General features: G+C 53.7%; 4 protein-coding genes across 4 annotated transcripts; 3 read left to right on the forward strand and 1 right to left on the reverse strand.

Annotated features, from left to right (window-relative positions):
* Positions 1-435: 435 nt before the first annotated feature.
* Positions 436-4,852, forward strand: AB675_3981 (Cytokinesis protein sepH; the record flags this gene model as incomplete). Its single annotated transcript, XM_018144082.1, has 3 exons — positions 436-1,859; positions 1,919-3,033; positions 3,081-4,852. The coding sequence occupies 3 exons, from the start codon at positions 436-438 to the stop codon at positions 4,850-4,852; spliced, it is 4,311 nt and encodes a 1,436-aa protein (XP_017997590.1).
* A 413-nt stretch (positions 4,853-5,265) lies between these two features.
* On the reverse strand, positions 5,266-6,366 carry AB675_3982 (uncharacterized protein; the record flags this gene model as incomplete). Its single annotated transcript, XM_018144083.1, has 1 exon — positions 5,266-6,366. The coding sequence occupies one exon, from the start codon at positions 6,364-6,366 to the stop codon at positions 5,266-5,268; it is 1,101 nt and encodes a 366-aa protein (XP_017997567.1).
* A 1,070-nt stretch (positions 6,367-7,436) lies between these two features.
* On the forward strand, positions 7,437-9,818 carry AB675_3983 (Vacuolar calcium ion transporter; the record flags this gene model as incomplete). Its single annotated transcript, XM_018144084.1, has 1 exon — positions 7,437-9,818. One exon carries the CDS (start codon positions 7,437-7,439, stop codon positions 9,816-9,818), a length of 2,382 nt encoding a protein of 793 aa, XP_017997474.1.
* A 901-nt stretch (positions 9,819-10,719) lies between these two features.
* Positions 10,720-12,554, forward strand: AB675_3984 (Sulfite efflux pump SSU1; the record flags this gene model as incomplete). Its single annotated transcript, XM_018144085.1, has 3 exons — positions 10,720-11,911; positions 11,969-12,250; positions 12,403-12,554. 3 exons carry the CDS (start codon positions 10,720-10,722, stop codon positions 12,552-12,554), a joined length of 1,626 nt encoding a protein of 541 aa, XP_017997606.1.
* Between the last annotated feature and the right edge of the window lie 223 nt (positions 12,555-12,777).

A 12,777-nucleotide genomic window follows, 5' to 3' on the forward strand; every position in this document is an offset into this window, starting at 1 on the left:
CGAGAATCACTTTGTAGTACGGGGTGCCCTGTAAGTGATGGGAAGGATGGGTAGATAGAAGTGACGATCGACGCGTCAAGAAAGTTTGTTGCGGCGGCCACCCAATTTATAGCCGCACCTCTTGGCAGCAAGCCCGGCTGAGACCTCGACATCATGCTTTCCACCGCAGGCGTGAGCCGCACGAGCACACGATCTGCTCGAACTTACGACTGACGACTGTGCATGACCACGTGAAGTCAAGAAAATGCGAACCTGTCAGGCTATATCCTGAAACTCGCCCCATTTACCCCGCCAGTCGGGCACATCAACAAGACATCAACATCCAGCCAAGGTCGATTGCTGACCGGATGCGAGCAGTTCTGGCGCCTCTGACGAGTGCCCGATGATGAACTGCGGTCAGACTCAGCGACGTCACCCTCCTTGAGTCCTCGAGCTATGCCAGGTCGTACGATTCCTGCCCAAGATGCCTCGAACGAAGCCCAGCCCAAGCCAGCCAAAACACCAGGCAGTCCGACGAAGAGGAAAGAGGATCAAGCAACCAACATGACGGAGCTGAAAGATTATCAGTTGGGGGACTGTATCGGCAAAGGCGCTTTCGGCTCGGTATACCGTGCACTGAACTGGAGCACGGGAGAAACAGTTGCAATCAAACAGATCAAGCTGGCTGATCTGCCCAAAAGCGAGCTTCGCATGATCATGCTCGAGATCGACGTGTTGAAGAACCTCGACCACGCGAACATTGTAAAGTACCATGGCTCGGTCAAGACACCGGATACACTGAACATCATACTCGAGTACTGTGAGAATGGGTCCCTCAATTCCATCACTAAGAACTTTGGCCGCTTTCCCGAGAACCTTGTCGCTGTGTATATGGCTCAGGTGCTACAAGGTCTCGTCTATCTTCACGAGCAAGGTGTCATGCACCGAGACATCAAGGGAGCCAACATCTTGACTACAAAGCAAGGCCTAGTCAAGTTGGCTGACTTTGGCGTTGCAAGCACAACCGCGGGACTTAACGAGTCCAGCGTTGTCGGCACGCCATACTGGATGGCACCAGAGGTCATTGAGCTAGCAGGAGCGACTACAAAGTCCGACATATGGAGCGTTGGCTGTACAGTTATTGAGCTGCTCGACGGTCGCCCGCCATATCATCAACTACAGGCCATGCCAGCTCTCTTTCGCATTGTCAACGACGATCATCCGCCTCTGCCACAAGGTGCCTCGCCACTAGTCATAGACTTCCTCATGCAGTGCTTCCAGAAGGACCCTAACCTGCGAGTGACCGCTAGGAAATTGTTGAAGCATCCATTCATCATGAGTGCCAAAAAGGCTGAATCTGTCGTCTCGAAGAACGTCACAGACTACACGGAAGCGGTCAAAAGCGTCCAGGAGTGGAATGAGGCTCTGAAAGATTCTCCGGAAGGCGGCCTGCACCGGAAAAACTCGCGTGCCTCAGCAGGTAGTCCTCTTCCGATGCCATCAAAGACCGCCACAAAGGGTCAAGGCAACGGAACAAGGACGCCTGCGGATAGGTTCCGAGCACTTGAGGACTCGAACGATGATGTCTGGGATAACGACTTTCCTACGGCAATCACCTCAAATCCCCTCAAGTTCCCACAATTGCGTCAAAAGGATCAACCGGGCACCCAGACACGGACAGAGATGACTACTCCAGGTGCAGGAGTCTCATCAGTGGGTAGGGACAACGACGCCGAGGACAAAGATAGCACGCTACGAGCTGTCAAGAGTAAACCTAGCTCTCAATCGATGGCGCCGCCTGCATCCACGGCTCGGCGTCCAGCATCTCCAACGAAGACGCCAGCCAGAGGACACGCTAGGCACAAGTCAGAAGTTCCCAAGTCCAGAAGCAAAGCAAATACCACGGCGACGCTCGAAAAGTCTCACTTCCATCAACCAGACAAGCTACAGAATTGGCTAAAAGCAAAGCGACCCCTGCGAAGCCAGCAGTAGAGCTGCAGCCAACGAGATTGTTCCGCGAGAACTCGGTAGAAGACTTCTCTGATCTGATTGAAGCCAATGAAGGGTCACTTGACAAGAAGTTGAGCCGAATGAAGCTGAATGACGATGGTCCGTCCAAGATACTGGAGTCGCCAACAGTGACCGACCTTATGCAAAGTATGAAGCCTCCTGTGAAGCCCGGTGGCAGCCTCAAACGGCCACCAGCGCCACGAGGGCGCATCTCCATGCGAAGGACCCGCTCGTCAATCGAGATCCAGCGATATGCTGAGAACGAGGATGATGAGGACTTCTCCGACGTGTTCTCCCAGCCCAGCGCTGTCGCAAAGCGGTCAGATAGTGGAGAGTCGAATGAGCTTATGCTGTCTTCGAAAATTTCGAATCTGTCCTGGCTACCAGACGACGAAGAATCAGATGAAGATGATCCCTTTGCTGAGCTGGAAGAAGGACTGCCCGAGGTTGATCTCGAATCGAACATCGCGCGTGACAAGCAAGCACGTCTGCGAGCTGATGTTGAGATGTTGGTCGGCCAGCTCAAAGTCTCACAGGATGATGATGCGCTCCTGCACATCTCTGAAGAGCTGATGAACTGCTTTAGTCTCTTCTCGGAGACGAAAAGTATAATCATTAGCGCTCACGGCGTTTTGCCGATGCTTGAGATCCTCGAAGACTGCAAGCGATTAGACGTCGTGTTGAATCTGCTTAAGATCATCAACGCCATAATACACAACGACGAAGAAGTGCAGGAGAATGTTTGTTTCGTTGGCGGTATTCCGAAGATCAACAAGTTCGCTTCGAACAAATTTCCTAAAGAGATCCGCCTGGAAGCTGCCGCTTTTGTTCGCCAGATGTATCAAACGTCGACTCTGATCCTTCAGATGTTCGTCAGCGCCGGTGGTTTGACTGTGCTGGTTGACTTCCTCGAAGACGACTACGACGACGATCGAGAGCTCGTACTGATAGGCGTTAATGGCATATGGAGTGTCTTTGAGCTACAAGCTCCACGCCACGGAACGACTTCTGCCGGATTCTTTCGAGGAATTCTGTTCTCGAACCGTTGTCACTCATCCTCACCCGAGTTCTGAGCGATCACTCTGAGTCAGGCGAACAACAGGAGCTCGCTGAGCTGTGCGAAGGGCGCATCGCAAGTATTTTCTTCATCTTCTCTCAGGCAGAGAATTATGTCAAAGAGCTTGTGGCGAAGCGGACAATCTTGTACCGGGTTATGAAAGCCATCAAGCGGATGTCGCCGACGCACCAGATCACCATGCTAAAATTCACCAAGAACCTCTCGATGCTGTCCACCACTCTGGAAGCTCTCCATAATTCAAATGCGATCGACGTCCTCACCGACCTGCTCACTAATGGTGTTGATGGGCCTCATGCACGCGAAATGTCGAATCAGATCCTAAGCACGGTCTACAACCTGTGTCGTCTTTCTAAGGGCAGGCAAGAGGATGCAGCACTAGCAGGTATCATACCTGTCCTCATGAGGATCGTAAAGCAAGACAAGACTCCTGTCAAAGAATTTGCCCTGCCGATACTGTGTGATATGGCTCATTCCACAAGAGCTGCACGAAGAGAGCTCTGGCAGAATAAAGGTCTGGTGTTCTACATATCGCTACTTTCGGACCCCTACTGGCAAGTGACGGCACTCGACGCCATCTTCGCCTGGTTGCAGGAGGAGACATCGAAGGTGGAAGATCATCTTCTGGAGAACCAGAAGTTCACGACCGCAATTATCACCTCATTAACGAGCAGCAAGTCAACCTCGTTCGAAAATCTCCTTGAACCCCTACAGAAGTTGCTTCGACTGTCACCAGCCCTTGCAGCGTCTGTGGCCCAAAGTCAGCAGCTCTGGAACATAATACAGCAGAAGATGAGTCACAACAAGCCTGCAATCCGTCTCAACTTGCTCCGAATCATCGGCAGTGTTTGCGACGCCTCGATCGACGGTATCTCCATCCTAGACCAATGCGGTCTGTACGATCTGATCGAACAACTCCAATACTCCGACCCAGCCATACTTGTCCGCAGCATGGCAGGCGAGCTCTTGCGGAGCTGGGAAGACAACGACACGGCTTCTATTCACAGCGGGCATGCTGGCAGTAACAACCAAGCCAGCGCACCTGGCCGCAAACATCCAGGACTGATGCGACGAACCAGTTCCGGAGCCACACCACCGCACTTGCTTGAAAGGCAGATGTCCATGCCTACTTCACCACAGCTGGGACGTGCGGAGCGCGCCTCAATGAGCACCTTCTATGACCAGCCGCCACCAACCGCGATCTCTACACCCCGCCGGAGGCAGAACGGTGTCTCGTATCTCAGCGGCGCAAGCGGCGTACGCCCTGTCAGCCGTGACGGCAGCGCAGCAAGCTACATCCGCGACGGCTCGCCAGCCTATGGCGTCGGCAGCAACATGCCTGTGCTGCAACGAGCACAGACGTCGGGTGTCGCGTCAGAGATGACGGTCAACAAGCCTCGGCTGCCCCGGCAGAACAGCACGATAGGTGCGCCGAGCCGACTTAGTCGGCAGTCGACGCGTGACTCTTTGATCAATGCAAGTAGGGACAGCGGGTCGAGCACGCCTGTCACGCTGACGCCAGTGAGTGAGGCACGCGAAAGAAGGCGAGAAGCAAGAGGTGCTGCTGCAGCCAGCGTCGCTGCTTCGAGAGCTGGTGGTGGTGCTGCGGGACAGCACAGTAGCCATGGCCAACACCAGCAATCCTCGTCCTCGGCATCCTCGACCCACACCAACGGCACGGGATCGAACGGGACGACCGCAACCAAGCCTGTGGAAGTCACCATCGCAAGAAGGAATACCGCCAGACGTGTAGTGGGCGACCAGGATAGTAGGGATCGGTGGTCATAGAATGATGATCATGATGATGACGACAACGACGAAAGCAGTACGCTCGATGACGAGAAAAGTGAAGTCCTCAGCGACAGCGCTGGTAGAGAGTGGTTCTACAAGAGAGCCGGAAGGCGTTTGAGACGGACTTTTGCAGCTCTGCCGCGATTAAAGGCCAAAAGCAGTGACTGGAACAAGCGTGACACGAAGAATGATGGCTGAGACGGTAAGTTGTGGTCGAGAAAGCAATGCTCCGGGGAACGAGACGCAAACATACTCTAGGGAGAGGAAATACATGCATGGGTTAGGTAGGGAATAGATACCCCTTCTTTGAGATTATCCAGCAACACAGGCGTGTTGGTGACGGAAAATGCTTCTCTACAAGCTAATTTCCTCTATGACAGCAGTTCATCGGCCAAACCGACAAAGCTGACCTAAGCTAGCACCAATGTCTCGCCGTTCCCACACGTCACGTACGGCACTTGCTCTTCTTGTTCCACCTCTTCTACTTTTTCCTTTACTATTGGCCCATCAGAAAGCGATTTCCTCCGGTCTTCCTTCCGGGCCTTCTCCATAGCGTCTTCGAGCGTCCACACCTTCCGTCTCAACAACGGCCCGATCAGTCCCAGCCCTTTCTTGACCTCATCGTGCGTGCCGACCCAGTATTTGGGCTTGAGGAGCTTTTGTGCCTTGAAGGCGTTGTGCGCGCCGAGGTTCAGCTGTTTGGTCAGTGTAATGCTGACGTCGTGCAGGCCGTGCAAGAGCGCGAGTGTGCTGATCGGGGGCTTGGCCTTACTGAAGATGGAGAAGGTGCCGTGCTCGACGCCGTGAGGGGTGTAGATTATTGCTTCCGCGGCGTTTTCTGCCCTGTCAGGTGCATCCTCTTGAGTGTTGGGTATGCAGATGATGACGGCGGAGTGGTAGTACAGGCTGTTCCCTTCCGTGATCAGGCGGCTGATGCCGAGCCAGGAGGGCAGAGGAGCGATGGCGGTGGTCCGCCAGTCGGTGGTCTTGCTTAGGGAGGGGATGTTGATGACAGTGGTGAAGTGGTTCCAGGATTTGATTATGTCGACGGCCTTGCTGGTGGAGTATATTGGTGTTGATCTGGGAAGTTCGAGCAGGGTGGCTCTGTGGCAGTGGTCGGTGAACTCGTGGGAGATTACGACGGCGTCGATGTAGGACAGTGGCGGTTCGCTATTGGCTTTGTGAGTCTCTGGTAGTAGTGTGGCCTCGGCTTCAGCGATGATCTGGTTGAGTGCTGCTATAGACTGGATGTCGGACTTGACGGCGTGGTACTGTGTTGAGAACCACTTCGCAACATCTGATTGTGCGCCAGTGAACCATGGATCAATCACTATGTTGTAGCGTGATCTGCCTGGTGGTGGAGTCGATATCGGGGGATATGCGAGTGAAAGCAGCCAGCTTGTGTCGGCGTTCAGATGTGAGAGGACTGGCCGAGATGCTGATGTTCGGATCTTTTCCTTGTAGTCAGATAGGCCTCTTGAATCGGCTGTCGGGGAGTCCTTTGCGACCATGATTCTTTCCTCTCTGGTCGAGAATGCGTGATAGACTTTGGATGGCTTGCGCTGTAAACTCTCGTTATGCTAGAACCAGACTGCAAGTGCAGAACAGTGGCTTCTGCCGTCGAGATAGGCACATTGTCAAGAGCTTATGTCTGGACTCGCTGAGCCGCGTTACAATGATTTCTTCAACGCCTCTCAAGATGGATTGACGTCAAGTTCGACAAATCGCCACCACTCGTATTTGCTCTTACATTAGAATTCGACGAGTACGTGCTGAAGACCCATACTGACCAGCTTAAGATCAATGTGCACTACGCAAAAGTCTTCCAAGATTTTACGAGGACCAAGCTTCCCACGCAGGTACAGCTACGCGAAAAGGGGACACAGCGATCCGGGTGGCCAGTTCTCTGAACGAGCAACGCAACCGTGACTGCCGCGAAAGGCCAAAACGCGGGGTTGAGTTCGCGGCGATCGGAAGGAATATCCGCCGCTTATCAATCACGTGTTTCGTCGTTGCCTGCCCTGCCACTCACTGGCATGATGAGATATTGTGAACGGTCGGACTCGACGCATCACCGAACACATCATATACCAACAAACTCGATGATCAGGCCCCCTCGTCATCCATTTGTGATCATTGCAGTCACATATACTGCGTACAACGCCTGTGGAGCAGACGGCCACATATCAAAGGACAGAAGTGGCTAGAAAGAACAACCCGCTGAATCTTACACGCGTCACTTCTAGAAGCAGAAGTCTTGTTTGCTCTGATTCCAAGGCATACAAGGCACTAAGCACCCGGTATTCCGAGCTTTAGCAGGCTTGATCTTGCTTGAGCATTTACCATTTGCTGCGCCCCAGTCTACCGAGAGATAGCAGAAACAGCCACAATCGACAAGTCTGCTTCTACCAATCGTTATCTCCGCCAGGCTTGTTCAAGGCTTAAGCACTCGGCCGCCCGCATCCCACACTTCTGGCCGTTCTACGTATTCTCTATTCAACGACTGCTTTGAAAGCACGTCTACCACTGCGACTTCTGACAACTTTTGTCAGTCTCTTCACAATCGCTCACTCGTACGCCGATGGTCGACTCCGCCGACGAGCCTCCGTTGTCAGGACATCCACATCCATGGGCTAAGAACGCAGTTTCGCCATCCCTAGCGCCCACCCCTCGTCCAAAGCCGCAGGTCACTGTACACCCTACATCCTCGCACACCTCTCAGGAAACCTCCCAAAATGCTGTCGATGGCGCTCGCGGCCATGCAGCCAACCTCAAGACCACAGAAGACGGTATTGCAGTCCTGCAGAATGCCGCACGACAACCCAGCCCTGTGGTCGAGAAAGGAGATGGAACGCAACCTTCCTCCCTAGGGCCATCGACTCCCAAGGCGACCAAAGATCCCTTGGGTCAAAGATTTATTCGAGATGTCAAACTCATCATTGGATCCAGTTGGATCAATTGGCTCCTCCTTGTCGTGCCGGTCGCCATCATTCTTGGTGCGCTGGTCGACTGGGGTCACATGCAAGTCATCGACCAGAGCGTCGTCTTTGCCATCAACGCCGTTGCCATCGTCCCATTGGCTTCACTGCTAGCTTTTGCTACAGAAAGCGTCGCCTCCCGGATGGGCGATACGCTCGGTGCGTTGATGAACGTCACCTTCGGCAATGCCGTTGAACTCATCATCTTCATCATTGCTCTCGCAGATGGTCAGGTCAGAGTTGTGCAGGCTGCTGCTGTGGGATCCATCCTCAGCAATCTCCTTATCATCCTGGGCATGAGTTTCCTGCTCGGCGGTCTCCGCTTTCGAGAACAACTGTACAACTCGACGGTCAGTCAAATGAGTGCTTGCCTCTTGATGCTGAGCGTCATCAGTCTATTGCTTCCGACAGCATTCCATGCATCCTTCGACGACCCAGAAAATGGCAATCGCATGGTGCTGCAAGTGTCTCGTGGTACGAGCATAGTGCTTCTATTGGTGTATGCCCTGTATCTGGTCTTCAGTCTGAAGTCGCACAGCTTCATGTATGCTTCCACACCACAGCACATCATCGACGAGGAAGCCCACCCAGGAGTACTCACTCAGATGCTCAACTCTTCGGATAGTTCTAGCTCAAGCTCAAGCGACACTGATTCAGACTCATCCCGAAGCTCATACAATACCGCCAGACGTATCAAGAGGGCTTTCCGCCGGAGAAGACGCACTTCCAGTCCAAGCTCGAAAGCTCAGAGCACGCACGAGAAAATCCCCAAGACGCGACGCACACCGACTGATGCTACTTCAGCTACATTTGCGTCGCTGTCAAATTCTCAGACGAACAGGTTGTCTCGTGGCAGCTTGACTGATGAGTTCGTCCTTAGTGGAGACGAAGCGGATGTCGACGCTGAGCCGCGTATTGGCCGCCGTCGATCCACTAGGCACACAATCGCTCGTGACTTCGAATCTGCTACTGGTGACATCGAGAACGAGAAGCCCACCAAGCGTTCAAGACGGCGTCGCAAGCATCACAAACGCAACAAGCGTGGACCCGGGGAAGATCTCGATGACGAGAAAGCTCCAGCTCAAGATCACGTCCAGGAGCCCGCCAATAACTCTCTTCGTGTTCCAGCTGTCCAGCTCGCCGTACCCGAAATCAACGATGCGTCCCACGAGAAGCGACCTTTCAACTTTCGCAATTTCTCTACCACTGTTGGACCAGCATTCCCGCATCACGAGGCAGTGGCGCGTCCGTTGGCTATACCAGTCGTGCGACCAATGTCAGCATCCAGGTCTCCATCTCGGCGTCGTCTGCAACGTTCATCGTCCATGCCGGATATGATTCATCCCACCATGTCCAATGATCGTGCTATTCTTGACACTCCTCACACGAACAGACCGCAGACCGGAAGTGCACAGCAACATGTTGAGGTCGTCGAAGACGAGCCGTTGGAAGGGAAACGCCATCTCTCCAAGACCTCGTCAGTCGTCCTACTACTTGTTACCACTGGATTCGTCGCCATTTGTGCAGAGTTCCTGGTTGGTAGCATCGACCACATTGTCTCCGGCAACAACATCAGTCAAGCTTTCCTCGGTCTCATCATTCTGCCCCTCGTCGGCAATGCGGCTGAGCATGTTACTGCCGTGACGGTCGCGGTCAAGAACAAGATGGATCTGGCCATCCAAATTGCCCTCGGAAGCTCTATCCAGGTTGCGATCTTGATCACCCCTTTCATGGTAGTGCTTGGCTGGATCATTCATCAGGACATGTCACTGTACTTCAGTCTGTTCGAGACTGTTGCTCTCTTCGCCAGTGCCATGATTGTTGGCTTCCTTTTGATTGATGGCCGCAGCAACTATCTGGAGGGTGCCTTGCTCGTCGCAGCCTACATCATCATCGCCTTGGCAGCGTTCTACTACCCGAACTGCGGGCTGAGCACTGTCACTGGAATCGTGGATGGTTCGGAGAAGACTTGCTCGTCTGCATAGAATGCGACGGAGGCAAATGCGACGGCACCGTGAGTTTCACGACTATTTTGCGAGGGAGACTGGAGGCGCGTCTCGAGAAAGACACAGCGATGGGGAATGGGAAGGATGATGAAGACACAAAACGACCAACTCGGAGGAAGTGTCGTGGCTTTGACGGAGAATTTCGGAAGACAAGTCGTGGGAGAACGAAAGGACGACAGCATTCACTGATATGCTTGACCATAAGCATGGTCCAAAATCTGGTTCGACGGATGTGAGACAGCACAGCTCGCAAGAGCATTGAGAAACTAATGAGATATGACTTAAGGCCCACGAGCCCAACTCGAGTGGGGTGGCCGCACTTGCCTCTGGCGGGTGCGTGCCCGAAGTACGTATGTAGCTTAAACAAATAGCGATAGCATGAGCTAGCAAAGATCTGGCACACTGGTCCTATCTGCTCGAACTTCTCCCGTTCCATTTGATCGCAAAGAATGCGTGGCCAAACTCGGCATAGTGTGCATACATTCCCCAGATCCCAACGCCTTGTTACTACTGATTAGCTAATAATAAGCGAAAGGCCAGTGGCAAGGCAAGGGTTCGGCGGGAATGACGAGACGCTGACCTCGGAGTCGGAAAAGTATACTCATCAAATCCTCTCAATTGACACTAACTTTTGTTCTTTCTTGTTGGAACAACAGGACCATCCTCTGTGGCGCTCACGCATGACCATACGACTAGAGGTTCCATAACGGCAGACATGGCGGAGTCGGCGTGATAGAGCCAGTCAGCGCTCGTCGAAGTTGGCTACGGAAACGTGATTGGGTAACATAACAGAGTGTTCTACAGCGAATCAAGTGGAGGGAACAGGTTTTAATCTCGAGCGAGTCCTCGTCTCCGAGCAGAAATTGCTCGCCGAGAAGTAATGGACGACCGGGAGCTGCAGCGCGAGAGGACGCTCGCGGCGGATAACCCGGCCATGTCTGTGCCAGCGAGCCAAAGCCTGACGTGGACTACTACTGGACGAAGTGGCGCGCGCAACAGGGTTCCTACCGACGACGCCATCAGCAGCAGCCAGACTACACAGGTATCTACCGATAGCGGCTCTCCCAACACCACGAATGCGGCCAAGACACGCTCCGCCACTACCTTCCCTTCAACGCAGCAGTTGCCCTCCAAACACGACCGCGGCTGGCGGCGCATAACGCGCAACTTCTCGCCCTCGTGGTTCTCCGTGACCATGGGCACGGGCGTCGTCTCGCTCCTTCTGATCAACGTTCCGCTCGCCTTTCCTAGCCATACCGCACAAAATTGGCTGTACTGGCTCTCTGTCCTGTTCTTGTGCCTCAACGCGATTCTCTTCGTCCTGGCCTTCACTATCTCAGTCCTGCGGTATACTTTGTATCCAGAGATCTGGTCCGTCATGGTGCGCGACCCGACCAACTCGCTCTTCCTGGGCACTATTCCCATGGGCTTCGCAACGATAGTCAGTGCGTGGACGCTCGCGTGTACGCCATATTGGGGTCGATGGAGTATCATGCTTGCGTTGGGAGCATGGATGGTGGACTCAGTGGTGGCGGTCAGCGTGACGCTAGCGCTGCCGTTCCTGCTTATGAGCCAGAGCCACCAGCAGAGTCTCGACAGGATCACGGCGGCACAGCTGTTGCCGATTGCGGCGACGATTGTTGCGGCTGGGACGGGTGTGACTGTGGCGGCGAAGTTGGTGACGAGGGAAGAGGATGTCGGGAAGGCGCTGGGGACTTTGATTACGTGCTATGTCCTTTGGGGCATGGCGACACCGATGGCGATTACAGTGTTGGTCATGTACTATCAGCGGCTGGCTTTGCATAAGCTGCCGAGCAGGGAGGTCATCGTGAGTTGTTTCCTGCCGCTGGGTCCACTGGGAATGGGCGGGTATGCGATCATGCAGTGTGGGAAAGTCGCGAGGACGGTCTTTCCTGCTACGGAGTTCTTGGGTGCCGCTGGCGGTACGGCGGGTGATGTGGTCTATGTGCTGGGCGTGTTCATTGCCTTGATCATGTGGGCGTTTGGGTTGGTATGGTTCGTCTTTGCGCTGAGCGCGATCTGGAGCGTCAGGCACTTTCCGTTCAATATGGGTGTGTTCAAATGTCCTTACTGATAGTGAAATGGAATCGGCTAACGAATATACACAGGCTGGTGGGGATTCACGTTTCCATTGGGAGTATACTCATTGAGCACGATGCACTTGGGCATCGAGCTGCCGAGTCTCTTCTTTCGCGTACTCGGTACGATTTTCGCGGTCGCTGTTGTTTTGCTCTGGATCGTTGTGGCTGCTGGTACTGCGAGAGGCGCATGGAAGGGACACTTGTTCTTTGCGCCGTGCTTGAGAAACCTGAAGCCAGCTGATCAAGTTAAAGGCGCCGTGGAGGAGAATGAGCGAGATGCGGAAAAGAGCATTAGTCCACCTGGGTTGAGTACATGAGCACTGCACCAAAGGAGCAAGACTCTTTCATGACGGCGATTCTGGGCATATCAGAAAAGACAGGAACAGTCAGAGACTGCAGCGTCTATAGCCTCAACATCGAAAACTCAGGCAGGCGCGGACCAAAATCTACTGACGCGACAGGGGCCGTCAATGACAGCACTAAGAAGGCGGCCTTTGACGAATTCGATGCACTGTTGGTGCCTTCCGACCATCTGCCAGAAGCAAGTGCAACCATCAACAACTATGGTATCTACTGCTACATGAAACTTGGCATTGGTCAGGTATCCAGATGACACCCAAATTTCGCCAAATCTCAAATTTCCCTCCCCAAGCCCGAAACCCCTCTCAAAAGCCGGGCGCACTCTCAGGAAGTCCTCCACGCACATTAACGTCAAGCGGGCGGCCAAAATCCTACTGAGAAGCACGAGAACATGAAGAAATGCAAAATAGTTCCCGGCAACAGCAAAATTCGACTCGGCGAATCTTGGCGATAGAAAATTGAGATCTCGTCACACG

Source organism: Cyphellophora attinorum, assembly GCF_001299255.1.
Source record: "Cyphellophora attinorum strain CBS 131958 chromosome Unknown Contig23, whole genome shotgun sequence".
Lineage (NCBI taxonomy): Eukaryota > Fungi > Ascomycota > Eurotiomycetes > Chaetothyriales > Cyphellophoraceae > Cyphellophora > Cyphellophora attinorum.